At 48.5% G+C, this 27,565-nt stretch overlaps 12 protein-coding genes across 12 annotated transcripts; 6 read left to right on the forward strand and 6 right to left on the reverse strand.

Annotated features, from left to right (window-relative positions):
• Positions 1-534: 534 nt before the first annotated feature.
• Positions 535-1,929, forward strand: N7520_007084 (phosphatidylinositol-3,5-bisphosphate binding protein HSV2; the record flags this gene model as incomplete). Its single annotated transcript, XM_057141018.1, has 4 exons — positions 535-643; positions 742-938; positions 1,000-1,356; positions 1,408-1,929. 4 exons carry the CDS (start codon positions 535-537, stop codon positions 1,927-1,929), a joined length of 1,185 nt encoding a protein of 394 aa, XP_056995024.1.
• A 203-nt stretch (positions 1,930-2,132) lies between these two features.
• Positions 2,133-3,134, reverse strand: N7520_007085 (IST3 family RNA-binding protein; the record flags this gene model as incomplete). Its single annotated transcript, XM_057141019.1, has 2 exons — positions 2,133-3,009; positions 3,079-3,134. The coding sequence occupies 2 exons, from the start codon at positions 3,132-3,134 to the stop codon at positions 2,133-2,135; spliced, it is 933 nt and encodes a 310-aa protein (XP_056995025.1).
• Positions 3,135-3,509: 375 nt separating this feature from the next.
• Positions 3,510-5,395, forward strand: N7520_007086 (dynein family protein; the record flags this gene model as incomplete). The annotated part of the gene is made up of 6 exons (XM_057141020.1): positions 3,510-3,675; positions 3,763-3,927; positions 3,993-4,375; positions 4,438-4,531; positions 4,584-5,197; positions 5,252-5,395. The coding sequence occupies 6 exons, from the start codon at positions 3,510-3,512 to the stop codon at positions 5,393-5,395; spliced, it is 1,566 nt and encodes a 521-aa protein (XP_056995026.1).
• A 466-nt stretch (positions 5,396-5,861) lies between these two features.
• N7520_007087 (spermidine synthase) lies at positions 5,862-7,618 on the reverse strand (the record flags this gene model as incomplete). Its single annotated transcript, XM_057141021.1, has 3 exons — positions 5,862-6,266; positions 6,329-6,629; positions 6,678-7,618. 3 exons carry the CDS (start codon positions 7,616-7,618, stop codon positions 5,862-5,864), a joined length of 1,647 nt encoding a protein of 548 aa, XP_056995027.1.
• Positions 7,619-9,189: 1,571 nt separating this feature from the next.
• Positions 9,190-9,899, forward strand: N7520_007088 (uncharacterized protein; the record flags this gene model as incomplete). The annotated part of the gene is made up of 2 exons (XM_057141022.1): positions 9,190-9,337; positions 9,445-9,899. The coding sequence occupies 2 exons, from the start codon at positions 9,190-9,192 to the stop codon at positions 9,897-9,899; spliced, it is 603 nt and encodes a 200-aa protein (XP_056995028.1).
• Positions 9,900-10,586: 687 nt separating this feature from the next.
• N7520_007089 (uncharacterized protein) lies at positions 10,587-12,757 on the reverse strand (the record flags this gene model as incomplete). The annotated part of the gene is made up of 7 exons (XM_057141023.1): positions 10,587-10,723; positions 10,798-11,071; positions 11,125-12,171; positions 12,229-12,264; positions 12,318-12,465; positions 12,518-12,588; positions 12,644-12,757. 7 exons carry the CDS (start codon positions 12,755-12,757, stop codon positions 10,587-10,589), a joined length of 1,827 nt encoding a protein of 608 aa, XP_056995029.1.
• Positions 12,758-13,600: 843 nt separating this feature from the next.
• Positions 13,601-15,223, forward strand: N7520_007090 (cytochrome P450; the record flags this gene model as incomplete). Its single annotated transcript, XM_057141024.1, has 3 exons — positions 13,601-13,645; positions 13,692-14,819; positions 14,885-15,223. The coding sequence occupies 3 exons, from the start codon at positions 13,601-13,603 to the stop codon at positions 15,221-15,223; spliced, it is 1,512 nt and encodes a 503-aa protein (XP_056995030.1).
• A 458-nt stretch (positions 15,224-15,681) lies between these two features.
• Positions 15,682-19,255, forward strand: N7520_007091 (Molybdenum cofactor biosynthesis MoeB; the record flags this gene model as incomplete). Its single annotated transcript, XM_057141025.1, has 6 exons — positions 15,682-16,057; positions 16,123-16,225; positions 16,287-17,494; positions 17,877-18,387; positions 18,468-18,955; positions 19,007-19,255. The coding sequence occupies exons 1-6, from the start codon at positions 15,686-15,688 to the stop codon at positions 19,253-19,255; spliced, it is 2,931 nt and encodes a 976-aa protein (XP_056995031.1). The 5' UTR covers positions 15,682-15,685.
• A 600-nt stretch (positions 19,256-19,855) lies between these two features.
• On the reverse strand, positions 19,856-20,378 carry N7520_007092 (uncharacterized protein; the record flags this gene model as incomplete). The annotated part of the gene is made up of 2 exons (XM_057141026.1): positions 19,856-20,080; positions 20,142-20,378. 2 exons carry the CDS (start codon positions 20,376-20,378, stop codon positions 19,856-19,858), a joined length of 462 nt encoding a protein of 153 aa, XP_056995032.1.
• Positions 20,379-21,431: 1,053 nt separating this feature from the next.
• N7520_007093 (uncharacterized protein) lies at positions 21,432-22,359 on the reverse strand (the record flags this gene model as incomplete). Its single annotated transcript, XM_057141027.1, has 3 exons — positions 21,432-21,908; positions 21,960-22,148; positions 22,204-22,359. The coding sequence occupies 3 exons, from the start codon at positions 22,357-22,359 to the stop codon at positions 21,432-21,434; spliced, it is 822 nt and encodes a 273-aa protein (XP_056995033.1).
• Positions 22,360-23,012: 653 nt separating this feature from the next.
• On the forward strand, positions 23,013-24,809 carry N7520_007094 (uncharacterized protein; the record flags this gene model as incomplete). The annotated part of the gene is made up of 1 exon (XM_057141028.1): positions 23,013-24,809. One exon carries the CDS (start codon positions 23,013-23,015, stop codon positions 24,807-24,809), a length of 1,797 nt encoding a protein of 598 aa, XP_056995034.1.
• A 264-nt stretch (positions 24,810-25,073) lies between these two features.
• On the reverse strand, positions 25,074-27,138 carry N7520_007095 (uncharacterized protein; the record flags this gene model as incomplete). The annotated part of the gene is made up of 2 exons (XM_057141029.1): positions 25,074-26,538; positions 26,588-27,138. 2 exons carry the CDS (start codon positions 27,136-27,138, stop codon positions 25,074-25,076), a joined length of 2,016 nt encoding a protein of 671 aa, XP_056995035.1.
• Between the last annotated feature and the right edge of the window lie 427 nt (positions 27,139-27,565).

The raw sequence follows: 27,565 nt of genomic DNA on the forward strand, positions 1-27,565 counted from the left end.
AAGGAAGAAAGAGAAAGGGAAAGGGTGAAACTCTCCTGAAGTTCTGGGTAGTTTAAGTCGTAGGGGGGAAGGAAAGACAGTTCATGTTTCCCCCTTTCCCTTTAGGCTACGGGCCAATCACGGGACGCCTTCTTTCTCCAGCTTGTACTTCCAAATACTCTTATATACTACATTGAACCGTACAATTTTGAGATTTTTCTTTATTATAAGTAGCTCTAGCTCAACTTAACTATTCTTGATTTTGTCATACTCTTATTATTTTAAAATTGTATTTGTTATTAACGAATATCAACACTCAGGGGTTGCTAGGTCATGGTGGATCGCTCCTGTCCGCCGGAGCCTTACATAATCTAATGCCTGAGGCAACCGTGGATCAAGTTGAACTAATCGATACGATAAGTATGGAGCCGCCCGCATCTTGGTTCTTATCGCTGATCCGCACTTTTGAGCTTCCCCCGTCAACCCCAGCTTCTCCGACATATCACCCACACACATGGCTTGAAGCTATTTTTCATTAATCCACGTCATGCTACGATGAATACCCGCCAAGTCATCGATGAGTCCGTCGGACCCTACTCACTATCAGCCACATTCAACCATGACAGCAGTTGCTTCTCGGTGGGCTTGGACACTGGTTTCTGCGGTAAGATAGTTAGAGGAAGGTTGCAAGAGCTTTCCTGGAATGCTTTGAGCTATTTAAAGCTTTCGAGCAAACCCTTGAGGCTAACATTCATCCCGTAGTGTTCAATGCCAATCCGTGCGAGCTTAAGGTCTCTAGAGGTGAGCTAGCCGTGTCCGGATTTGAAGCTGTTGCCACTAACCAGGAATCGTTTCTCTTAGACTTCAATGCTGGCATTGGTGTAGTAGAGATGCTAGGCCAGTCAAACTACCTTGCCATCGTCGGTGGTGGAAGAAATCCCAAATTCCCCCAAAACAAGGTAAGCCCAATGACATTACCCCGGCGCTTATTCTCCATACTGACTATCTCGACTGTTACAGCTGATAATCTGGGATGATGCGAAACAAAAAGCTGCTATCACCCTTGAGTTTCGCACCTCCGTCCTTGGCGTTCGCCTATCAAAGTCCCGAATCGTCGTCGCACTGTTAAACAGTATCCATGTGTTTGCCTTTTCGACACCCCCACAGAAGCTCTCTGTGTTTGAGACATCTGACAACCCCCTGGGTCTGGCTTGTCTGGGTCAAAAGGTGCTGGCTTTCCCCGGCCGGTCCCCCGGACAAGTGCAACTAATAGAGCTGGAAACAGGGAATATCAGTATCATACCAGCGCACAGTTCTTCATTGCGGGCTATGGCTTTAAGCCCCGATGGAGAGGTGCTGGCTACGGCTAGTGAAGCTGTAAGGTCTTTCGCATTACTTCAGCTATTATTGTCGCTGACGTTCTAATAGGGTACTTTAATTCGAGTGTTTTCGGCCGCTAACTGTACGAAATTGGCCGAGCTTCGCCGGGGCGTAGACCATGCAGTGATATTCTCCCTATCGTTTTCACCATCCAACATTCTCCTTGCCGTAACATCTGACAAATCTACCCTGCACATCTTCGATGTACCCCACCCAACCGTTGCGGGTCCCGGCCAGTCTCCAGCATCTGCAAAAGAGGAGGGCTTAAACCAGAAGTGGGGAATATTGAGCAAGTTGCCTCTCATGCCACGGGTGTTCTCGGATGTGTACTCGTTTTCCAGTGCGCATTTTGAGATGGGCGACGAAGTCGTTCCGGGATCACCGGTACCAGGACTAGTTTCATCCTTGGGCCGACCACCTAAAGGTGTTATAGGCTGGCAGGATGATCAGACAATTTTGGTGATTGGCTCAGGTAGGGAAGGTCGCTGGGAGAAATTCATTCTTCGAGATGGTGACGATGGAAGGCGACATTGTATGAGAGATGGGTGGAAACGATATCTTGGTGGTTGAGAATAAATATGGGTATGGTGATTTCAGATCTCTTGCGCATTTTGTGAACTGTAAATAATTGATTCCCGGGGAACTGCATTAATCCACCAGCTCCAAGCTTGAAGGGGCCCAACTAGATGTTGGGGTTGTATTCGAACCGTGAAATAATGCCGTGCGAGCCTTTCTCGAGATCCCACAGATTGATAGCAATCGATTTGAGAAATTCAACGGCGATCATCTCGGCCTCGGTCACTCCGGTGTCTCCGTGACTGAGGCGAGCGTGATCTGGATGTCCGATCTCTTCTAGACCTTTCCTCTGATCGACGCTGCAGCCCTTTCTCACGGGCCGGGGAGCGATCTTCGCGATCACGTTCCGAGCGAGACATCACCGGTGTTCGATCTCTGTGGGATCTCCTCTCACGATCCGTCGACCGACGTCGAGTCGTCCTCTCTCTCGAACGGTCATCTCGGTGTCTGTGCTCGCGCTCGCGAGACCGATGTCGACGACTGTGTCGGCTCGAACGCTCCCTGCTGTCATCTCGTCGCCGGGATGACTTCTTGTCGCTCCCCCTGTACTTCTCGACTGCACGCGCAACCTCTTCCTTCTTTGCCTCGATGAGATATTCTTTCATCGGATCTTCGTCATCATGGTTTTGAATCAGTTCCTGTAATTCTTTCTCCTCCTTCAACAATGGCCGCTTCTCTTCGCGATTGGCAGACCCTTCGCGTCGGCCGCCAGGCTTGTCTCCGGTGTTCTCGGTGGCCACCGCATCACCCATCAGCTTTGCGACATTGTCCCCCTCCTCCTCGTCGTCGCGTCGCTTATACCGTGTATGGTCCACTCGCAACATACGGCCTAGAACTGTTGCACCGCCCAGGTTATCCACCGCAAGGTCTGTGCTGCGCTGGTCTTCGTATTTGAGAAACGCGAAGCCTTTGCTTTTGCCCGTTTCCTTGTCCCGGATGAGGTTGACATAGACCGGTTCCCCGTACTGAGAGCAGATTGTAACGACATCGCCCTCTGTCAAATCGAATGGAAGTCCTCCAATGTAGATATACGCGGTGTCACGGTAGTCCGCATGCCATGACGCCTCCGGCGGTCTAGACGAGAACCTGGTTAGCTTGTAGAACGAAGAAATGACAAGACTCTGAAATGGAATGATAATTTACATAGCGTGTTCCAGCTCGCGCTTATTGAGCGCCTGTACTTGGCGGATCGAATTCATTTTGGGTGGTTGAGGTTATAGAGAGGAGGATCCTTAAGCTTTGTGAGGAAAAGGGTCCCACCCGGAGCATCTGCGGAACCGTAAAATCGTCAATGTTTACTCACGCACTCCCCTTCCCCAATCAACTGTGACGTCTTTGGTCGTGGCATATGCAGTGTTGAACTTTGAATTTTCTCTCTTGAAATATTTTACGTATAACGCGCGGATCTCGTCTACTGCGGTCTAGAGTCGATATCGGTTCCCATCCCCACTTCCATATTCCCCTGACCGCGTTCTGCTTCAACTTCTCTCCGTCTCCGACTCTTTTTGAACGCGCTCCGCTAGACACTCGAACGCTGTATTCCTCCGGTTGGAATGGTACAGGATCTGTGACGCATGGTGGGATTAGACCAGAGGATGTCCTCCAGTCCCAATCGCGGGTCGAAAGTACCCGGCAGTCGGCCAACAAGCAAGGATGGTTCAAAGAAGAATATTTGGTCCTCGCTACTCGATGGCGTCGCCAATGGAAAGCGCCTACCTGAAAAGAACCTTCTGATCCTGGGTACGTCATCCAACGGCATACGGCTTTAAGAGGACTGTTGTTCCAAGCTCTTGCATCAGATATGGAAGCTGACTATGGGCGGTATAGGAGGTACACCTGAAAGCCAGATTGAATTTCTGGAGACCTTCTCAGCAGATACATCAGCCGACCCGAACTTGGTGAATGGGAAACGGAAGGGGAAGACGCCGCCAATTGCCAATCAATTTGCACTTGGATATACATATCGAGATGTTCTCGATGCCGACCAAGAAGGTATGTGCGCCGACGATGGAGCTCCGTTGCTTTCTCCGGCTTTAAATACTAACAAATGCATTAAGATACTCTGGCGCGTGTATCTGCCTACCTCCTGTCTGAACCCTCTCCGTCATTTGCACCTCTTCTCAAGCCACTCCTGACCCCTCAATCTGTACCGGAAACCTTGGTCGTCATTCTTATGGACTGGTCGGATCCATGGACATGGATTCGGCGACTAAGAGAATGGGTTCGCCTTCTCCGCTCTGTCCTGGTCTCTCTCGACGATGATACAAAGATCGTGATGGAGGAGACCATGACGGAATGGCGCGATCGTAAAAGAGGAATGGATTCCAGCGCGGGAGCTGCGGGGAACTTGCCAAATTCTGGGGGACCCGTCACAATACCCTTGGGGCCTGGCGAATGGGACGAAGGGCTGGGAATCCCAATGTGTGTGGTTTGTCAAGGAGTATGTGGATCAAAGATTGCGTTCCTGGCATTCCATTCGCTAATAAAACCCTATTTTTACAGGCGGATAATATCGAAAAACTGGAGAAAGAACATGGCTGGCACGAGGAACAATTCGATTTTATCCTTCAGTTCCTGAGGACAATTCTGTTGAAGCGTGAGGACCTTCAGGACTCCATTTATTTCCCGATTGATCTAACTCTAGGCAGACGGCGCTTCGCTCATTTATACCACACCTTTCCATGCCAACTCTTTGCAGAGCCTAATCCATTCATCCCTGGGTATACACTCTCTCTTGAAACGACAGTCATTAAAACATAATGTGATCGACCGAGACAAGATCCTCGTACCTGCCAACTGGGACTCATGGGGCAAGATCCGGATTATTCGCGAAGGATTCGATATGGAAGGAGCCTCAACTGCCTGGTCAATTGAGATCCAAGACCCCCCTGAGCCTCTTGGCCAGCCTACAGATGCTCAGGAAAACGAGCCAGAGGAGGATGGCACAAGTGCTGTTACTGTGTTCGAGCAGACTATCAAAGATCCCAAACGTGACACAACCATCGCCCATCCAAGCACCACCAACAATGGAACTAAAATCGAAGTCGAGACTTCTGATTTGCAAGGGTTCCTTACACAACAGCTTGAAATGCTCGAACAGCTTAAGGCCAAGGATGAGAAAGACCGTGCGAATGAACCGGTACCAACACTAGAAATGTCGCCGATGGATGACCAGGGCCGAGTCAACGAGCACATTGGTCCCGTCCAGTTTAACATGGGTGGTATCCAAGTGGACGCAGATGACATGCTGAAGAAGCTACGGGTAAGTTCTCATGTACCATCTCTTTCTCTCAAATCCTTACTAATTTCAATGCAGGACCGCGAAGCCAGTCGTGCTCAGCGGAAGGAGGGCCCTCCAAACCCAGGAGACGAGAAAGCCCACAACCAAGCTTTGGCAAATTTCTTCGCCGGTCTTGTCAAGAGGCCTGGCTCCAGTCCTCGTGGAAGCCCATCCTCGTAATTTCTTTTCTTTGTCTCGAATCTCCCCTGGATTGTATTCTAGTTCTCCGAGCGTACATATTGTGTTTGTTTATGCGGTTGGAGTGGGTTAGGCGTGTCGGCCTTGACGGCATAAATTTCGATATAGGCAGAGGATTCGGATGTGGGAAAGGCTTGTGCATAGTTTTCTTTTCCTAGGAGATTCCAATGGCTTTCTGCGGGGTTAGATAATGATACCAATATGAAATACGTTTATTTTCTGTCCAATCTAGGTAGATGTAAACGATCTCGACGTTAGCACTTCATCCGTATGCACTTTTACGCAAAGGAGATAGATCTCGGAATCGGTGGAATAGGGATACAGATACATGTTTTTAAATCTTGTTAAAATAATCTTCTAAAAACACAGGATATACCAGGAAAGAAGAGTACAAGTACATCCAAACACAAAACCAAAAGTTTTGTTCATAGCACTTAAGCAACTTGGTTCACCAGTTCTCCCACACAGCAGCAGGAAGAACCGTTCTCATAATCTCCCAGTGCTCCAGGGCAGCCCGGTCTTGGTACTTGTATAACCGATTAACCTCCTTCGCGACAAGGAAACGTCTTCCGTTCTTGGGCACAGTGTCAAACAATGAGAAATCGATCTCGTGTCTTGGCAGCAGGTAGCTTTCACGCGACTTGCTGTCCAGGTAATCAGCCTTGGTGGGCTTACGGAACTCCACCTGTGAGTTCTTGCTCTTCTTGCAGAAAAGGACCATGTTAGTGAAGTCAGAGGTCGCGTCGTCTTGGTTGGCTTCCGCTTCACGGAAGATACGGCAGGATGGGAAGACGGCTTTGATGGTGCGGACGATCAGGCCGGTGGGGTAGAGAGTGATGTCGCTAGCGTAGTTCTAGAAAGTGGCCGAGTTAGAAAAGAGAATCTGGTCAAGTTGGAAGTGATTGAAGAACATACAATAGCAATGACACCATCTTCCTTGAGCAGGGCGTGGAGGTCTCTCAAGAACTCGATGGTGAAAAGTTCGGAAGGCTCGGCACCGCCGGTGAAGACGTCGTGGACAATGTAATCATATTGACCGGCAGAGTTCTGCGCCTTCTTGACGAAGGTGGTCGCATCCTCAATGGCGGCCACGTGGTTGGAGGGCAAATTGAAGTATTCAGTTGCGAACTTGTACACAACGGGGTCGATTTCAACAATGGTGGTATCAATTCCGTGCTTCATCAAAGCTGACGGGGTAGTACCAATTCCAAGGCCACTGTTTGGTTAGCACAAATCATTGATGGGGCTGGTTTGCATAACTTACATCACCAATGCCTTGCTCTCTGCGTCCACGCGTTGAACACCGCTATCAGGCTCAACGAGCCGAACGGCCTCAAGCATAGCGAAGACTGCATAGATCGGATCCTCCACTTGGGGGTGGTACCCAGGGATGGATTTCGTCCACTGTCCGCCGAGAAGACTGTGATCACAACGCAACACACGGAAACCATCCTGATCGTTCTCCAGAACGGAGAGATATCCCGTGTAGGATTCCTGTCGCGCTAAGAGAGAGTAGCCTTCCTTCTGGAGAGCCGAGTTTGCAGCACCAATACCACCCAGGTGGACATCAGCAACGAGGCTAAACAGCACGGATGGAATGGCCAGCAGAAGGAGCTTGGATTTCGGAACAATCACTGCATACAGGATAGCAATGACAAATTGCATACCAGCGCGGGAGAAAAGTACGGTAGCGCCAATGGCACGGGACAAGATTGCCCGAGCAATGTGCTCACCAACAGAGTAGATGAGATACGATCCCAAGAGAGGGACATGCTCTGCTGCGACCTCTCCATGCGACTCGAGGTTCAAAGCGGCCTGGACCTGCTTGCCGGCGATGGCGACAGTCAACGACACCAAGGGAAGATAACCGAAGAGCTCAGTGATGATCGGACCAAGCGGGTTACCCAGCTTTGAGCTCTGCTGCATGACAAAATACTGCAGCGTGGGGGTCCAGAATGCCAGGACAGGAAGCAGATACGCAGCGAGGCGGCCAAGGCGCCTTTGTATCTGGTCCTTCAAGAACCATCCGGCTACGCCGAAAATGGCTACAGCATAGGCGTGGAAGATATGCACAGGGTGGGAGCCAAATACAGGGGACAATACCATGCTCATCACAGGGGAGTAAAAGGCAGCGAGGAACAGCAGTGCCACTCCGGTCCCAAGCCGGTAGGCATCGATCTGCCGAATGAATTGCCCAACTGACATTATGGTTGGCTGATGTAGCTAACACGCGGAAATTGGTCCAGGTATACTCGGGAATAATCAATCAACAGTCCATTCCCATGAAACCCGAGATGCAAGACAAACACAGACTTGAAACTGCCTAAGAGAAATATTGACTTCGCCCATTCTGCCCACCCACACCGCACACCTATTTTGTTGAATTTACTGGGTCTACGCTGCAGAGTTTCCATTCATTCACGACAATTCAATAATTCAAACGAGATAATGTGAAAATATCACCAGGAAGAGTAGTAGGGACATGAACTTTGCATATGGGTTCAGGACCCCTGACTTGCGTTAGGTCGCGGGTAATGTTAATGATCTCTTGGCCCTTCAGGATTGTGGATCCGCAGGTTTCCCAACATGAATTTTAAAGAGAATTGCAATTTGTAATCAAGTTGCTCATATATTCTTCAATTCGACCAGGAGCATACAAATTACTTCAAGCTAGGCATATCTGTAGCCACATCAAGAGGATGTGGTGTATTTATATAAGGACCTAAGTCGAGACCTCAGAAGCCCCTCAAGATTCTAAGCCTTTGGTGATTCCCCTCCTCTCATATTGTCATCCATATTCGTATTCGATGAACAGAGTAATGCTGACCTGATCATCTGGATTCCACTTGGTTTACTCAAGAGCATCAGGGGGAGGGCTTTTCAAATTCCGAGGGGTATAGTGGTTCAACTCATTCGATATGGTCTTCAAGGAAAGGGTTACGTTTCTGTTCACTGCCTTCATGAAGGTCTGCGATTCGTTTCGCCGGTGATTGATATATTTCCCGGATTATGCCGAAAACCTTCTATGCCTGACTTTTGTTGGATAAAGGATGCAAGTAGACAGGTATGACAATCACCTGGGTGTGAGCGTGGTTCTAGTCATATTTCTTATCGTTGCAGTCGAGCGCGAGCAAGGTGTGCCGTGGCTAGACCTCAATAGCGAGTAGTCGTGACTGCGCCTTCTAATTCCAAAAATGGACAAAAATTTTGCTGATTTAACGGTTGGGGTTAAATAGTCCTCGTGATGAATCGAGCTTTCGGGAGGCAGGTTTCGAGGACATCGGACACCACGCGATTCACTTCCTCTATGGGAACTAAAAGAATTTCAGTGTATAGTAATTCCCGAAAATAGACATGATGGATACATTATTTATTCTGTCATAGTGTGGACTTGAGAAAGAAGAGAGGTTTTGATGATGGTGGCCGTCGTCGTTTGTCCTTGCTGCAAGTCCCTGCGTGTATAGTGCACCGCCCGTATTAGTGCTGGGATCCGACAAGGGCGCCAAGTTTCCGGCAACTCTTTTGTAGATATGATCAGAAACTTACCTTGAATCCAATAATTATATTTATCTAATCTAAATGTTACATAGTAGAATCAAAAGGTATAGGTTAAAATCCTTATAACAGTGAAAAGTCATGCCCCAGGCAGAAACATCTATAATAAGTATTAGTAGTTCGGTGGATTCGGACACTAAGCCTAAATAGGACCGCTAAAACCGTCAACTTACGCCCACTACCGCGACCCCTCTCCGATTCCAAACAACGGCTAAGTCAAGATGCCCCAGTTCCCCATGGATTCCGGACTCAAGTCAAATGAGGATGCACCTGTGGATGTGCATCACCCCTCAATTCAAACCAAGAACCGTCGAAAGCGGTACCTGGACCTACATCCAGAATACTACTCGGCGGAGCTCGAGCTAGCCGGTCCGCCTGCTCTTTCCTAGCTGCCAACACAAGTCCTAGTGGCTTCGAGAACCACAGCAGCGATCTGATCATCTAACAAGCTAACCGACATGAATCTGCTCTTCTAGACCCGTTACTGTACGATCGTCTTATTCGCCGATTCCAGACACCCCAAGAACGGGAAGCGCAGGGACGAGAGAAGGGGTTCTCGGGTGTTCTACAAGCGGACCTGCTGCGCTCCGAGGCAAAGATGGATGCACTGGCCCATCCACATCCCAATGCGATGCTGAGTTATACTCGGGGTCCTCATGGCGAGATCCTAGCCGAGGACCGTGATGATATTCCTGCTAGTAAGGAAGAGGGCGAGAAACAGTGGCAGTGGGAGATGGGGTTACGCTTTTTACGAGGCGACGATGAGGATTTCGACTACACTACTGTCGATTATAATGATGAGTTTGATGATTTGTCTGAGCTGCAGGATGAATACTTCGAGGATGAGGAACCAGAGTGGGTAGTTGATGACCATCAAGGCGAAAATCCACAGACACAGCTTCAGGGTGAGACTGGCATTCAGGATTTCTGATTGGAGCGTGAGTATAGAACCCTCGATCTTTCAAATTCAAAATGGGGGATCGGGGTCTATCGTGACGCTTCTAATGGGTTGGGGCTGTCATCGTCCGCCTGAGTCCAAGTTCTGCGCTTTCCATCAATCCTGGTCAAGCAGGAGAGGCAAAAGGGAAGTGTGTGGAACCGATGTCTGATTGGATACCCGATTTGTCAAATTGATACGTCCGTCGTAGTGTCTCGCACGGGCAATTCTTAAGGAAACCAGTAATGGTGAATGCCAGGTGCTTATTCTGGGCGAGGCTGCGGGCAGTCCTGATGTCCAAACAGACCAGCAAGTGCAGAGAGTCACGAGGGACGCTTTTCATGGCTGCACTGTTTTCAGTATTGTGCATAAGAGTATGTTTGGAGCTCCGTAGCCTAATTTATGATCATGAGATATATCTACTACGCTAAGAAGTGAGCTAATCAATGAATGGCTTGGGTCGCATTACAGTGTTGGATGCTGGACGTCTTGACTCTTGCGTTTGATGCTCTGCAAAATCCACTCGTTAAAGATGGTTTGTCCAAGCAGATATACTCTGGTATAGATGAATATGAACTTTGAGTCGTTGCATTTCAACATCGATATCAACTAACCTTGAAATATTCGCCCTCTTTACGCAGTAAGAGTTAACCTTCCAGCATATATATAACCTGATATTCGTCACTTGTTCGTTGGGTCATCAGCCTTCTCGGCCAGGAGTTTTATAGCTTGTTCTCTTAGCTTAAACTTCTGGATCTTCCCACTCGCCGTCTTCGGAGAAGGGTCTCCTGGCCCAGGAAAGAACACATATTTGGGAACTGCAATGCATTATGTTAATACAAACGATTCACAGTTGACAAAATTCGTTCGAAGAGGGGTTTGTAGGACTGACCAAGATGACTGCTCAGCTTCTCCCTAACCCATTGCTGTATCTCCTCCGTGGTAAGAGATACTCGCTCTCGAGCAACCACGAAGGCGGCAACCACTTCACCATACCGTTCATCTGGTACACCGACGACAGAGACGTCGGCGATACCGGAGTGTGCTAACAGACAATTTTCGATTTCTAATGGGTGAATGTTCTCACCACCACGAATAATCAGGTCCTTGATGCGGCCAGTGATGGTAATATATCCATCCGGTGACATCGAAGCTTCATCGCCAGTCTATAAGAACATCAGAATCAACCCCAATTATGAATTGCTCAACCATAACTCACATGCATCCAAAGCTTCCCAGATTCATCTGCAAACATCTCCTTTTCTGTTCTCTCGGGATCTCCCCAATAACCCTTCATCAAAAGATACCCACTTACGGCCAATTCACCGCGTGCTTCGATAGGAAGAATTTCCTTCCTATTCACTGGATTCACAATCTTAGCCTCAACGTGCGGCATAAGTTTACCAACTGTATTCACGCGTTTATCGATAGGATCATCCGTAGTCGTCATCGCAGACACAGGACTAGTCTCCGTCATCCCGTAGCAAATGGTCAATTCCGTCAGATTGAGCACCCGGTGTAACTTCTTCATCAATTCCGCGGGAATACTACTCCCAGCTGCAATACCCGTTCGTAAGTACTGGAAGCCTTCATGCGAGATCTCTCCCGATTCAATGAGACCGAGCTCCTCCATGAACATTGTTGGCACACCGTAGAGCGCTGTGCATTTCTCTTCTTGGACTGCATTGAGGACTGCTCGGGCATTGAAAGATTCCGTCGGGAATACTATGGTTGAGCCGTGGGTTGCTGTTGCCATGTAGCCTAGTGTGCATCCAAAACAGTGAAACAGGGGCGGTGGACAGCAGACAATGTCTTCGGGGGTAAGAAGCATACGGTCACCGACTTGGGAACCATTGTTGAGAATGGAACGGTGGGTCAGACATGCTGCTTTGGGCATAGCTGTCGTTCCGGATGTAAATTGGATATTGACAATCTCGTCTGGGAAGAGTTGCCGTTCAGGTAAGGCTTGTGCGTCCGCTGAGAGGTCGGACATGATGGATGAGAATGGGACCAGGCTCTTGTAGGATGATAAATCAGCACGACCGGCTGAGTTATCGACAATAATGACCTGCTTTAAAGTGGGAACTAGACTCGAGCCTAGCTTTGAACTGCGGAGATCCTCGACGAGATGTTGTAGTAGGGGAATGTTGCTGCGGGGATCTTTGCGGGGAAGGTTGGATTCTGCGCTGATGATAAGGTGGCTGGATTCCAGATGCCCCAATGCTGATGCGATTTGCGCGGAATTGAACGAGGGATTTAGTGGGACCTTTTTGCAGATGTTAGACGGTCATTGGAAAGTGGATTTGAGAGACATGAAGCTTACCAGTATGGCTCCAAGTTTGAACAAAGCATACGTTATCTGCAATGATGTTTATGAGCATCACTTTCAACGTGCAATACAATCCAACATACCACTGCATATTCCATAGAATTACCAAGCATGACACCAACTCGATCTCCCTTGTTGATTCCCACCGACTCGAGTCCCCGGGCAAGGGCATTGCTTCGCATATCGAGCGAGGCATATGTGACACAGTCATTCTGGTGTTTCGAGATAACACTGCACGGCCTTAGTATCCATACAAGCTCTCATTGAGCTCACAAATGCTTACGCTTTTCGATCTCCATTTTCCGCCACGATTTTTGCAAAGTGATCTCCGATGGTCGACTCGATCAAAGGTGGCTGCAATATTAGTGGTTGATAAGATAAACAGGTTTATTTAGACGATTGGACGCACTTGAGATGGACCATGAGCATAGCTTTGCGTTAGTAGGCCTCGTCTGAAGAATGGAGTACCTCCGAACCTGTGACCGAGGCGGATATTTTTAAAAGATTGTACACGAATATGCATATTGGTAGCTTTCAGGCGAAAAGAGGGTGTTGAATAAATCTTCAGCTCTGCGGTGAAGTAGCATAGATAGTCAAGATTCCCCCAATGACCTTCCCCCTCACTAATACACAAATATCAAGTCTAAAATGAGGTGCAGTCGTGATACGTCGGTTATGTAGCAGAAACAAGCCTAAGCTTCCCCGCACCACTTACGGCTACTTGCGGGGTTGTGACATTCCTATGCTACGCCGCGGCTTAATGATAATATACAGGTTAAGATCATCTGATTGTATACCATGTGGTAGCAATAAGATAATAGATCTACCTAGGTATGGCATATTCAAAGTCCTAATGTTCGTTGCCTATCTTTTTCTTCAAATACAGACCAATGACTACGTGCATCATGACGTCATCCGAAGTTGATATGGGCGAGTACATTTATACTACACTGTCGGCTCAACTTGGGATCCTTAAGCAAGGTTGTAATGAGCACTATCGCTGTATAGTATTCCCCCTTGGACTGTGCATAGAGAGCCGGTAGGTACAGGACGTGAGTAAATTCTGCGTAGGCTCATCCTACATAGTAGAATTCGGAAAAAAGCGTTTGCGGGCAATATAGGATAGTCGCAGTCGCAGTCGCAGGAATATATCTTCTGGTTCCCACTGCTCTACAAGTTTCTTTTATTAGAAAGCATAGCTGCGATATCCCTTCTACTGTGATGACGTCCCCCTCTGTGGGGGCCAAAATTAACTCATTAATTAGTACTCTGCGTCTCGCTCGTGAGTCTCATTTCCGCTTTACTCATTGATTTTACAATTCAAGAGCACGATAATTAATATTTTATATAAGAATAGCATAGCAAGATGATGTTGACTCCAATGGAAGTTGCGCTCCTGGTGCTACTAGCGGTGGGTATTCAACAAACCCCTCGAAAGGCAACACTGATTTTATTAGTACCCCCTTGGCAGGATAATTTACAATGTTTACTTCCACCCACTAGCCCATCTACCAGGTCCTCGCACCTGGGCTGCAACCCGTCTACCATTCATTAGGGCACTTCTTCGTGGAACTATTGTCCACGATTTCGAAAAACTACATCGACAATATGGGTCAGTCGTAAGAACTGCTCCCGACGAAGTCAGCTTCGCCAGCGGTGATGCTTGGACTACCATCTATGCGAATATAAATCGCCCTGAACACAGGCAATTTCTCAAAGATCCTCTTTGGTGGAAAAAACCACCTGGAAAACCAGATTCGTTACTCAGCGCAATCAGTCCCCCTAAACATGCGCGCATGCGGAAGATACTATCTCCAAGCTTCACCCCTCGAGCGCTTCGTGCTCAAGAGCCCTATCTTCAGAAATTCACGAATCTTCTTATTGAACGACTAAGAGAGAAAGTGGAAAGAAGCACGGAAGACAACAATGGCACCGAGACGGAGATAGATATCGCCCCATGGTTCAACTATACAACCTTTGACATCTTCGGTGATTTGGGATTCGGGGAGTCCTTTGACTGTCTGCAGAACTCGCAATACCACTCATGGATAGAACTGCTCTTCAATAGCGTTAAGGGTGCATCGTTTCTCGCTGCAGCGCGCTACTACCCCCTGGTCGAGTTTCTATTGAAGAGATGCATCCCGGCATCTTTAAGCAAAAAAGCCGTGCAGCACCAGCAGCAGATTGTTGAAAAAATTGATCGTCGCCTGAGTTGGGAACTCCAGCGACCGGATATCATGTCGCATCTCATCGATGACAATGGTCAGGTAGCATGGGGCCGAGGGGAGCTAGATGCTACCTTTGCGATGCTCACTACGGCAGGTAGTGAAACGACGGCCACTGTTCTGACAGGCATTCTATGCTATCTGGTGAATGAACCTGATAAACTTACAATCGTTACCAGAGAAGCACGCGCGGCGTTTTCCAGCAGCGCAGATGTGACTCTGAGCTCAGCCCAAGACCTTCCCTACCTCAAGGCCGTGATCTATGAGGGCCTTCGACTCTGTCCGCCCGTTCCTTGGATGCTACCTCGTATTGTCCCTGAGAGTGGAGAAGTAATTTGTGGGAAATGGATACCAGGAGGGGTATGCAACAGCTTCTGAGAGCGACCTGTTTATTCCAAATCGCACGCTAATGACTCCTTTCACAGACCTCCGTTTCACTTCAAGCATATGCATTGAACCGAGATCCTAACACATTTCACGAAGCCACATCGTTTCATCCAGAGCGATGGCTGCCGGATGCCTCGAGCCCTAAGTCTGTCTTCTTCAACGATGATCGTCGCGCAGTTCACCCGTTCAGTGTTGGCCCTCGCGCATGTTTGGGTCAGAATCTTGCGTGGGCTGAGATGCAGCTCATTCTGGCGAAGCTGCTGGTATCTTTTGATTTCGAGGTTATAGAGCATAAGCGCTTAAGGTGGGAGGATCTACGAACCTTTCTACTTGTAGAGAAGCGTCCATTGGATGTTCGGATAAAGCTGGCGATCTAGATCTATGATTACACGCACACAATTTGTCTGCCATTGGGATATCCCATCGGCCACGAGCTATCAGTGGACTTCTAGTAGCCTTTTATAAATTGATTATTGATCCATGAGCTGTTATGAAGTTTCCCAGTCCAGTAAAGTATATCCCCCCCCCCACCCTCCCGGACCACCCAAAGGGGCTGTGAGGAGGTCCCAGGAGAAAACAAAATAATTTTGACACAATACCAGTCCAGTATGAGCCCATATCTATATAACCTGTTCTGTCATTAGGCTGAGTTATCAACTCCGTTGGTGCCTCAGGCACGACACGTCTGAGTTGTAAATATGCTGAGCTAATCGGCCTCGGGCCTCCACTGATGAGCGCATCGGGCTTGCAGCATTGCATTCTCGAATTATAAGAGGCCCGGTGCCCAGCAGATTGACCTGGTAAGTAAGTGATTACCTCACTGAGCCTTGACGAGATCCATGGCGCCCGGCAAATCCAAATGGTGGCAAGCGCCCGATGAGGCCGACCTAGACTACGGATTCGATTCTGACGACTTGGCTAGATTCGAATCTGAGCGGAATCTCCACCGCCCTCGCCCACCAACAAGCGCAACCGACATACAAACAACGGAACAAGAAGAAGTTCAGGACAAGGGCGTGTTTGGAAATATGTCTTCTTGGCTTCAGCGTCAGGCTGGATCGCACAATTCGCAGCTTACGACTACTGCTGTGTTGTCTGGTGCAGCGGTTGCGACTGCTATTTTTGGATACCAGGCATATAAGAGGAAAGAGGCTGTTTATGATCTGAAGGCTTCGATCCCGATTGCTGATGAGCAGCATCCATCAGAGAAGGTGAGGACTGGTTGGGAATGCTTGCGCCACTTTAGGCTCGAGTTTCATAGCTAATCGCGTTAAAGCTCACGGACTTTGGTGCGGCGGAAAATGGTATCCCACTGAGCAAGGAGGACGAGCGAAGCGCTGCTTTGGCTCGTAGAGCACAGAAAGGAGACTACGATGATGGTGTGAAAGACTATTTCTCAAATAGGCCCTGAGTGAGCTAGCTAACCCTGTTTGCGACTAGATCTGATCCTCGAACAACTTGCCCGAAACCGCGTCTTCCTGACCGACGATGGCCTGGCAAAACTTCGATCCTCCTTCATTGTCGTCGTCGGCTGCGGTGGTGTCGGATCCCACGCTGCCGCGGCGCTCGCTCGTTCCGGCGTAGCCAAGATCCGACTCATCGATTTCGATCAAGTCACTCTCTCCTCTCTCAACCGACACGCGCTCGCCACACTCGCTGATGTCGGAACACCCAAGGTGCACTGTATCCGGCGACGACTGGAGCAGATTGCTCCCTGGGTGATGTTCGACTGCCGTAACGAGCTGTTCGGCAAGGATGCCGCCGATGATCTTCTCGGACCGTGGACTTTGACGCACGAGGGCGAGGGTCGCCGACCTGACTACGTATTGGACTGCATTGATAACATCACTTCCAAGGTAGATCTGCTGCACTACTGTCACTCAAACTCGCTGCCTGTCATTTCGTCCATGGGTGCTGGCTGCAAGTCTGATCCGACTCGAGTGGTTGTGGGCGACATCTCGCAAAGTACGGATGACCCACTGTCTCGCAGTACTCGACGCCGGCTGAAGGCGAAGGGTGTGAGCACGGGAATTGCCACAGTATTCTCGACCGAGAAGCCTGGACCCGGTAAAGCGACTCTACTTCCGCTTCCCGAGGAGGAGTTTGCCAAGGGCCAGGTGGGCGAGCTGGGAGTTCTTGCAGACTTCCGAGTGCGCATTCTGCCAGTTTTGGGAACGATGCCCGCTGTTTTCGGATACACGGTTGCCAACCATGTCATCTGCAGTGTGTCAAACTATCCCATGGATTATAGTATGACAAACAAGGGTCGCGACAAGATGTACGATACTGCATTGTCAAACCTCCAGGCCTGTGCAGAGAAACTGAACAAGCAGATTGCTGGAGAAGACCCCATCAGTCTGCGCATTCCTGTCAGCAAGGACGACATTGCATTCCTGATGGAGGAGGTCTGGCGTGGGAAGAGTGGTATCTCCGGTCTCCAGAACAGACTTGTATTCGTCCCCTGGGAGACGCCCGCCCGTGGATGGGGAATTGATCCGACCTGGAAGGAAGATGGACAGAAACTTCTGCCAATTGAACTGACAAACTTGGTGTGTATGACCAAGGAAGAGGCAGCCTACCATGAGCGTGAGGTTCTGCGTGGTGGCAAGAAGGTCGAGGAAGCATACGACGATACTGTGTTGCAACGGGTAAACCTCCGCCGAAATGACGCTGACGAGTATGAAAAGTACCGAGGATAAACTCTGGTCTCTCTACACATGTACAAAACCGATATAAAAGCAAGAAACTTTCCATTCAAATATTCGATCATCATAGAGTAGATCAATGTACTCCGTACGGAATACTACGTAGATCAAGTGGGGAAAGCTAAAAGCGGATCGGATCCAATTTACTTAAGACATTCAGCTTGCCAAGGATCAGCTTCTTAAACCCACTCCCTTCTCCAGAAGGTAGCCTAATCTCTCTTTTCTAGGCTACTCCATTTATGAATATACTTCCTCTCTACAATAATATCCTTCCTAATTAAAACCCGCCACGATACCCCAAAATATGGCATCCGATTCCCACGAGCCAGAATACGAGCTGGACGACTCCGAAACCATTTACTACACGAACCCCTCTTCCACGACCACCCGCTTCCCCCGATTCTCTCGACCCCTAATCGAATCCGTCCGGAATGGCTGGCAATCCCATACCAACTACCATTCCCTCTCTCCCGAAAATGACAAAAACCCGCCCTGGGTACAGATGGCCCTGTCCATCGTCGCCGCCCCGAGATTCCGCCGCTACGTCGTCGTATACGTAACACTATTTGTGCTGGGCTGGTGCGGATGGAGCCTAGCTCTTTACCCTAGACTTGAGGAGCGTAGTGCCTTGCTTCATTCGTTGGATCCTGCTTCCAAGGTGGAGGCTGGAGGGTGGTTCGGATCGAACTCGTTGCCGCAGTTCGACGACTTGATTCAGGTTAAGACCTTGAACCCGGATTTTATTCCCACTGCTCCTTTGGAAGGCGTTGATCCTGCTTCGTGGAAGAAGAAGCGGTTGGTTGTTGTGGGTGATGTGCATGGGTGTAAAGAGGAGTGTAGGTCCCTGTTCTCCTAAGCGGTATTGCGTGGAAATGCATTGAGAGAATCGCTTTCGCTGACTGTTTTGGTATCTTAGTGGTTGCGCTGCTTGATAAAGTTTCGTTTTCCGAGGTGAATGGTGATCACTTGATCTTCACGGGTGATCTGATCAATAAGGGCCCCGATAGCGCCGGTGTGGTGGATTTGGCACGTCAATACGGCGCTTCGTGTGTGCGTGGAAACCATGAGGATCGGGTCCTTCTTCTCCGCCATGAGATTTTTTCGTCGAATGCCATGACCCAGGAGGAGGAGGCGGCGAGCCAGATTTATTCAGCTAAGCAGCTGCAGGAGCGCGCGCTGGCTCGCTCATTCACCGATGGTCAAGCACAATGGCTTGAATCATGCCCTATCATTCTGGACTTGGGCTTGGTTCAGGGTATGGGCCAGGTGGTTGTTGTGCATGGCGGACTTGTTCCGGGTGTGGATTTGGAAAAACAAGATCCATCCAGTGTGATGACCATGCGCACCATTGATTTGGATACACATGTGCCGAGTGCGTCGCATGATGGTTTGAATTGGGCTAAGGTATGAACTTCTCCATGATTCATTTTGAATCATATACTAATCCTATGTTAGCTGTTTGACAAGCACCAGTCCATTTTACATACGAGTCTCAAGCATGCCAAGGTGGATCCTTATTCCCAAACTACTACCGTGATATACGGTCACGATGCTAAGAGGTCTCTCAACATCCGCACTTATACCAAGGGCCTTGATACTGGTTGTGTCAAGGGCGGCAAGCTGACCGCACTCGTCATCGAGCATGGTGGCAAGCAGAAACTTGTTCAAGTGAAGTGTCATACCGATTACGAACAGGAAGACTGATTTTACTTTCTGTCATCTTTCTCCTAATTCGTTGTTTCATTGCACATTGCATCTGGCGGAGTTTTTATTTCAGTCTCTTTGGACATGACTGCTTCCCGGAATACTTATTGTTGGCAGCTTGCGTGTATATTGGTTGCTATTTCTGGGTGGCGTTGGACATATCTATTCAAATATTTCTATTGATCAAAAGAGGTGATCAAAAGGGGTGTATTCAAAGCTGGTGGATTTAAGGCAATTGTACACCATAATTTGAGGGACCTGCTTTGGTACTCTTCTTGAATCTGGTTAAGAATGCCTACATTCCTTCTACATAGCTGTTTACCCAGAGCAGGAAACCAGTTCGCAGGGTATAGAGTTGATTTGTAGACTAAGGCGGTCCCGTCACTAGGAACATGCTAACTAAGGTCCCAGCAATAGGCCTGAAAACCCTGTGGTCGGGTGGGAATTAACCAAGCCCGGCCCTTATGGCCCACATTCACTTGATCCTTAAAATCCTCCTCGACAGCAGCTAGCTGCTCAGGGCTGAGCCGCTGTAGCTGTCCAACGGCCACTGGAGCTAGCGCATCAAAGGGCGTCTTATACAGCTCCTGTTGAACTACTTCAAGGCAGGACGACTAGTCTGCCTGGTCCTTGAGAAGGTTTGACATTGCTGATGCTCTTGTTGATTTCCTGGATCAGCGTCAGACCCGTGGTAACTATTTTACAGCCAAATCGTAGCACCAGGTCAAGATCATCATTGTTGGCGGACTTCTTTGCCTTGAGCAGAGCAACGACTTTTTGGTTTCTACTGCGAGTGCAAGACTTGCTCTGACGCCAGTTGTAGTACTATTTTACCAACGAGCAAGATGATTGGACTGAGTGATGCTTTCTGTAGAAAAGCAAAAACCTCGGTATCCGTGATCTTTCCTTCATCAGTGCTGACTTCGGACTCTGTGGCCGTGGTTGTGGACGTCTTCCGCGTTTTATACGGGGGAAATGCTTGCCGAGTTGGAGCTTGGTGAGCTGAAAACGAGTCCACCGGGGTATTATCTGAAGACGAGGCCACTGCCGGGGTGACGACTGGAGCAACAGATGTAGGAATAATAGGTACGGATGGTAAAAAGCAGACCTGGTCCCTCTGCATCTGGGCTTTTAATAGAGCGAAGGCACTTCATTTTTTTTGGCCTAGCTTCGATGGAGGATTCAAGGGACGGTAGTTTTCTGTGTCCACGATTGACGGTGAATGAGGCATCGGGACATCTCCAAAGGTAAGGACATGATCCAGCCACGGAGTCCAGGCTGCGGTAGAAAATTGAATAATGTCCTCTTGTTCAGTCCTCGGTCGGAATGATCCATTCACTTGCCTTTGATCCACAGTCTTCCGAATTTGTCGGAGTCTCGGATTGCCCGATGCAGTTATCACAATGGGTATACCTGGTGCTTGGGTAATCTTTCTGACTGCCCACTCCCTGACAATTGACTTTTTTTGGATGTCTTAAACCAAAGTTGTCCTTTTGTGTTCCTGCTGTCCGCGAGGTGTTCCAATGGGTTTCTTAAAGGCCCGTCAGTCGTAAATACAGTCTTGAACTGTTTCCGGATACCAAGTCTGAATAGACATAGGTGAAGGATTTCTTCGTCAGTCGGCGATACTTCTCCCCCGCGTGGATATATCCATGTCCCTCAATTTTTTAGGTAAGTCCTCCTCCTTTCTTTCCATGAGTTTGCCAGCAACTGGTTGGATCGCAGCAAAAAACTCTCCCACGCCGAGCCTTCCTCCTCTGGCCAATCAGGTGTTCATTGACAAATTTCTGGAAAATTTGACCCGTGAGTGTGGTGTGAATGTGAAGAATGTGATCTGTTTTAGTGGCTGTGATTGATGAAGAAAGGAAGTCCTCAGAGACGAAAGTTGCTATCTATAGTGTTGGATCTAAGATTGAAGATGGCACATCAATTCACATAACACCCCCTTTTTAGGCAAAACAGTAGTGGCAAAGTAAGCGGGAGCAGCCCTAGATATTAGAACGATTAGGTATGGAAATAGAGGATATATTGATAATTCTGCTCTCACTACTACTCCAGGAACTATGCTTCATGGGACATGCATCCAAAGGGTATTAAGAATACCTGACATGCACAACCTGTCTGTTATCAGACCAAGCGCTGATTATAGAGTAATCCTAAGCTAGTCCAATTTGCTCTAACTATTAATGGATTTTATAGGAGGTCCACAGAATATAGCAAGACTTAGTCTCTCTTGCTTAGCACCTGTCTGCACAGGACGAGAAACTCGATGCACACATGCACGAATCTTATCTTTACCCAAAAGACGCTGGGAACCAGTCCCTGCAAGCACGATGACCTCATTCTCAACTGCAGGGATGGAGATAAAAGAAGCTTCCCGGCCTATACCCTCGCTGTCAAGCTTTTCAGTTGATCGAAGATCAGCAATTTCCAACCCATCGCCTGCATTGCTGTTCCGGACTAATATCGTCAATGTACCACCGTCTTTATGGGGTGGACAGAACTGGGCTTTCTCAAGGCTCAGATTATCAGAATCGTAGAAGTTAACGGCGACAGTCTCGTGATCAAGAGCGGGTGTGCCTGTCAAAGGCACTGTCGAGCCTAGAATAGTGGACACTGTGTTGAATAGCTCATTTCGAAATTTCGTCCATTCCTTTGTGTCAAAATTAGCTTGGAATCGCAATACAGTCCAAGGAAACCTTACATTGTGGAATTCTTTGATATAATTCTGGAGATCTGAAGGGGGAGGAGTACAATCATCTCCGCCATTTTGAAAGAAATAAATACTCTCCTTGGGGATAGCGGTTCTTCCAAGGACAAGTTCTGTGCCAAGAGCCGAATAACCTTTTGATCTACTTTTTACGTCGATTGGCAGTTGAAAGAACCCACGAGCCTACTCAGATTTAGAATGTGTGCTCTATAGACTGTGGATACGGAATTGTCCTTACATCTTGCATGACTCTTTGTGAGAGATTTCCAGTGAGTTGCGGAGCAACGAGTCGAAAAGCGCCAAATTGCTGTAGACTGAGTTGCAAAGTAGACACAATAGACGGACTTAGCTTTGCAGTCAAGTCGACAAGTGGAAGACATTCTTTCGTGTACATTATGCTAACGCTGAGGTGGAATCTTGCTACGCGGGGAATCTTCCCCGCCCTCTACGGACGGCAGTAGAGACTATTGCCGTATCTTGGATCATGACAATTAGGGCCAAAGAAGTTGTTTGGGACCAAAAACCGCAATCACATTGTAATCTTTTTGAACGTTGGATTAGTTGTGATACAAGTGGCGTTCAAGTCGAAACATCTGACCTTCGAATCTCGAGTCTAGTCCTTTTCAATGGAACATTTACTTGAATCTTCAATTATACAACTTTCCGGGTGGAATACAAAGCAAACTAAAGTTATTTGTTTCTTGACTCGTTGGCTTTCAATTAATAATCAGCGTCGTTGGAAAAGATCTAATCTAATATCTTTGTTCCTCGATCTTAGCCATGTCTGTCCTCCTTTCATGCTAAGACCTCGGGATCATGCATACTATTCTTTTATATCTTAGATTTATGAAAGGGATCCTTTGTGTACTAGGCTCCAGTGAGCATTCAATACCCACGATAAGAACTATATGTAGACCAGGTACTCTTCTGCAGTTGCAGTTCAAGTTGTCACATTTTCTAAATCTCATACGCCAAAAAACGCTTCTTAGTCTCAACTCGGTTACCTTTATTTCATTGCAATTTTTTTTATTACTACGTTTTCTGGAAATGCGCAAGGCTATTCAGAAGACTGTCAAGAAGGCCAAAGATACAATCACGAGGAAAACCCGTTCGGCAGCGCGAAAGGCAGTTGATGCACTGCAGCATAATGAACCGGCAATTGAAGCACCACCACCTGGATTTCCGGCAGATCCTACACCACAAGATGATCTAGAGGGAGCTGGACCGGATCCCGAACCTGAACCTAGCACAAGCGACAACGAAGGTGAAGGTCAGGCTGGGACAGAGCCTAGGAGATCTGGATCAGGCAGCGGATCAGGGTCTAAGAAGGCCAAAACAGGTTCCCAAAAGTACAGGTCAAGTACAAAGCAAAATGGGACAGGTATAAAGAAATCTGGAACAGGAAAGAAAAAAACCAGAGCTGACTCTAAACCAGACCCTGGCCCTAAACCAGACCCTGGTGAAGGCGACGGCGTGGGTGAGGGTCCATCTCAGATAACTCGCATAGAGTCTAAAGAAAAGGCAAAGGGAACTTCATCAGACACTGAGAAATTCACCAAGGCAGAAGGCGATGAGGGTGAAGCTTGGTCTATGAAAGGCTCTACGAAGTCCGGTTCTGGTTCTGGGACAGGGTCTAGCAAGGATAAGAAAAAGAAAGCCGCATCGGTTACAAAGGAACCTGCAGGGGTCAGAAAGAGTGGATCAAGGTCATGGAGGAGTGGATCAGGGTCATGGAGAAGCGGATCAGGTTCAAGCAAAAGCGGATGGGGTTCGATAGGAGAAGTCCTCCCGATCGCCGACCATCCACCTATTATCCCTGAAATGGGAAATGTGTCGCCGTTGCTCCTCAAACCGGAACCCGCTGAAGACTGGGGAGCTGCAACTTGTCCACCACCTGCAGCTGGATCAGCTGAATCTGACGGGAGTTTCGCCTGGCAGCAACGAAGGGCAGCAGCGAGTCGGCTTCGAGGAGCTGATTTTGCGGCCTGGATCGAGGACCCTCATTATCCCAATTGCCCTAGGAAACTGAGCAAATTCACACTGGACCAGGCACGAGAGCTGGGCGGTAGATATAAAGAGTATGCACCGGCCCATCTGGAAGAAACCGAGTATGACCTGTTCCTACCACCGCAGGAGGAATTACCCCGGGAAAGGAATGACTACCAAAGGACTCACCTGGAATTCAACACGACAAGCTCTTTGATAACGATTACACACTTCCTCATTGATATAGAGAAGTTTCAACGCGACAAAGATGACGATCGGCCAACAAATCCGTTCATATCCGATCAAATTCTGGCTATGTATAAAAGTCGCCATAGCCTTGAAGGCCTCCGGTACATCTTTGTGTCTCAGATTGTGAACAGGGAGACCGCCGGCATCATCACTTTCATGTATCCCAGACGAGAGCTTGGTGGAAAGGGTTGTGAAAAGGGTAGTGAAGCTCATTCGATTACTGCTAGTGAGTACGAGGCTGTCCTTACCTGGGAAGAATATTCCTCGTCTCTGGATCCCAATGCTTCGGAACCCAGCGCTCACGGTACCAGTGAGCATTCAAATCGTGCCCGATCTTATAGTGGAGGAATTCCGATAGACCCAACACCTTTGGAACATGGCACGCCAGCATACTACCAGACTCTAGGTAGTCAGATTGGTAGGCAAGTGGCTTCTACTGTGCTGGGTGGTTACCCTCGGGGGACAGTTCGAATCGCCCGAATTTGGGTCTACGAAGGTGGGAATAAAGCTTTGCAGCTTCGCTTTGATCTTGAGCCCCTTCCAGTTTTAATTCGAGTTAGAGCAGAGGATGGAAGCAGCCTGTATGCGTATTTTGAACCTGAAGAGTAGCTGAGTAGCTATACATGGAAATATATATGTGAAATGTTACAAGCCTCTCAATATGTACATTTACATGGTTGACATCTGGATGTTTCTCAATTTTGTCTACTTCAATGTTATTGCTTCAGCTCATATATACGTGGATCAAATCTAAATACAAGTGCTGTCGTCTATGTATATGTATGCTTATTGTACAGTCTAATCAAAGCAGAAAGAGAGAAGAAGTAAAACGCCGTCTATATACACAAAGATTGTCCAATTCCAAAATACGATCTATGTTCTTGTCGTTTCCGGATAGGAATAGTTCCCATCAGGCGCCCAACTAGCAGGGTCAGAAAAGTCCTCATACCAAACACCCCCGAGGGCATTAAGGTGCACATAGCCAAAGCGAAGATACTCGGTGAGATTCGGACGAAGTCTAGTCCACGTGAAATCAGGCACAGCGGCACTATCCTTTGGTTTGAATTCGCGGAACCTCTGGACGTCATTCACGATAACGCTCATCCCGTCGACATGCGCCGGGATCTCGGGGAACGAGAAGACGATGTTATTTGGATCTATCGAGGTGGTCGTATTGATGATTGGGGGTACGGTGCCTAGTTTGGCACCATCTAAAAGGGCTGCGGGGGTTTGAAGGATGGAATCGAAGCCCCAGCGGGCGATTCCATTGATGAAGAGACCGATGAGAATTCCCTGGAAGAGGAGACTTGGGCGGGTTTGCGGGGTGGTTCCTGGAAGGAATAAGAGGGCGAGGATGTAATGGTGGATGCGGAGATTCATGTTCGGTACGGCGATGAGGATAATGATTATAAGAGCGAGGAAACCGTATAGTCTCATTTTGGAGAGGAGTCGGCCTTCGCGACGGAATGTATGGGCTTGAAGGATGAACACCGATACGATAAATCCGACGATGACGATGAGTGCTGTTAAGGCACCGGGTTGTTGTTGGATGTCATGTGGTGTGAGACGCGAGATTGGGAGTCTGTCGAAGGTATCGGTTTCCAGAGCGCCAACCCAGCACCCACCTAGCCAGAGAATCGTCTTATCGATGTGGGCGTCGAGATTTTGGAGGGTGTGTCGGACGCAGAAATGGTAGAGGACGAATCCGACGAATGCACCCGGGAGAAAGCGGCCCAAGCCTACGGAGACAAGATTGTAGTACCCTGATGTTGGGGGGTCAGAGGCCATAGCGACCTGAAACCAGACGATGAAATAAATCAGGCTGTAAAATACCGAGCCAGAGGTGACAGTCATGGAAAAGACGATCGTCATCAGAACCGTGAATGCAAACAGCGGCCAGCGAATATCAGAGCACTCGACTGGCGTCGCATCGCTAGATCCCGACGAGGAAGCCTCTTTGCTTAGAATAAATGACATCGGGAAATACGACATGTACTCGATGCTCGCGATGCCATTCTGCACCACAGATTGAAACTTGTCTCTCGCGCCCTGGCGTCGCAGGATACCACACCCTCCCTTCGCATCACTGATCATGCCCGCATGCAGTGCCGATGCACAAATCGACGAGTCACCACGATAGCTCCCACTATTGCGACCATCTAGTCGAAAAGGCTTACCACCAACAACCAGCGGACGATAATTGTACTCCTCACCACCAACAACATACGGCTCCAAAAGTATTGCCTGGGCACAGCCAGCAGGACAGCGGAACGCAAACGACTGATCATCAAACGGTTGACAAAGATCACCATTCAGCCCACAGTCCGTAGCATTATTCCTAATCCAATCAGCATAGTCCCGAAACAAAACTTCTGATCCAAACATACCATAAGCGTTGGTTACACGACAGTTTCACCGGTTTCCCATAGCCCAAGACCTCCTGGTCTGCCACAGAAGCCTTGAGGGAGGAAAAGAAAACAATAATCCAAAATAACAACCCAAGTAGTAGAAGGGCGATTTTTGCTCCCATACGCGGAACCAACCGATCAATCAATCGAGTGGGCGCAGATTGCCATTGCGGGAACCAGGGATTGATGTGATAAACATGTGGCGGCGTAGGCCCACGCAGCCAAGCACTGAAGCCGGAAAACCTGCAGGAAAACGGCGGATCGTGTCTAATTTGCTCTGGTTCCTTGAAATCGAACTCAGAGTCGCTGTCTTCAAAGTTATATTCTTCCGCTGGGAGCAAGGGCACATTGCCTAGCTCTATGTCGCCGTCTACATCGCTGCCGGCTCTTTTAGCGCGGGCTGAATCGTGCTCCAGCTCGTCGTCTTGATAAGGTAGTGGGTACTGAGCCGGAGCGTTTGGGGATCCCTCGGGCAATTGGGCAAAGTTTGCACGTTCATTTTTGCCGGGCGTTCTTGATTGATCGTTCATTTTTTTTTCTTTTTTGCGGACACACCAGATTGGTGTGGGAGTTGTCCTGTTAATTCTTTGTGCCAGCGTGGCTTTGAGGATGGCTGCCAAGCTTCAAGCTTGGACGGATCTTAGTAATCGTTTCATGCGATGGTGCGAGTTTTGGGATCTACAGGGCCGTGTATCAGGTTGAATTAGGGGTGAAAATAAGGATTAGTCGGTCGCTGAAATGTAAGTTTGCTGAAGTAGTGAGTGCGTATAATGTGTTGCCCCGGGGTGAAGTTGCATAAACTTCTGGATAGGCATGAAAATTGTAACCAAAGTCTTCTGTATCCGATTTGATTTATTGAACGAGTGACTGTCACTAAACACCAAAGCACCAAATCATGAGTCCACCGAGGGTATCAAAATTGAATAAAATCGTAATTCATTGCCCAGTTATCATGAA

Source organism: Penicillium odoratum, assembly GCF_028828045.1.
Source record: "Penicillium odoratum strain IBT 22623 chromosome Unknown utg000005l_segment0_segment0, whole genome shotgun sequence".
In the NCBI taxonomy this organism is placed as follows: Eukaryota; Fungi; Ascomycota; class Eurotiomycetes; order Eurotiales; family Aspergillaceae; genus Penicillium; species Penicillium odoratum.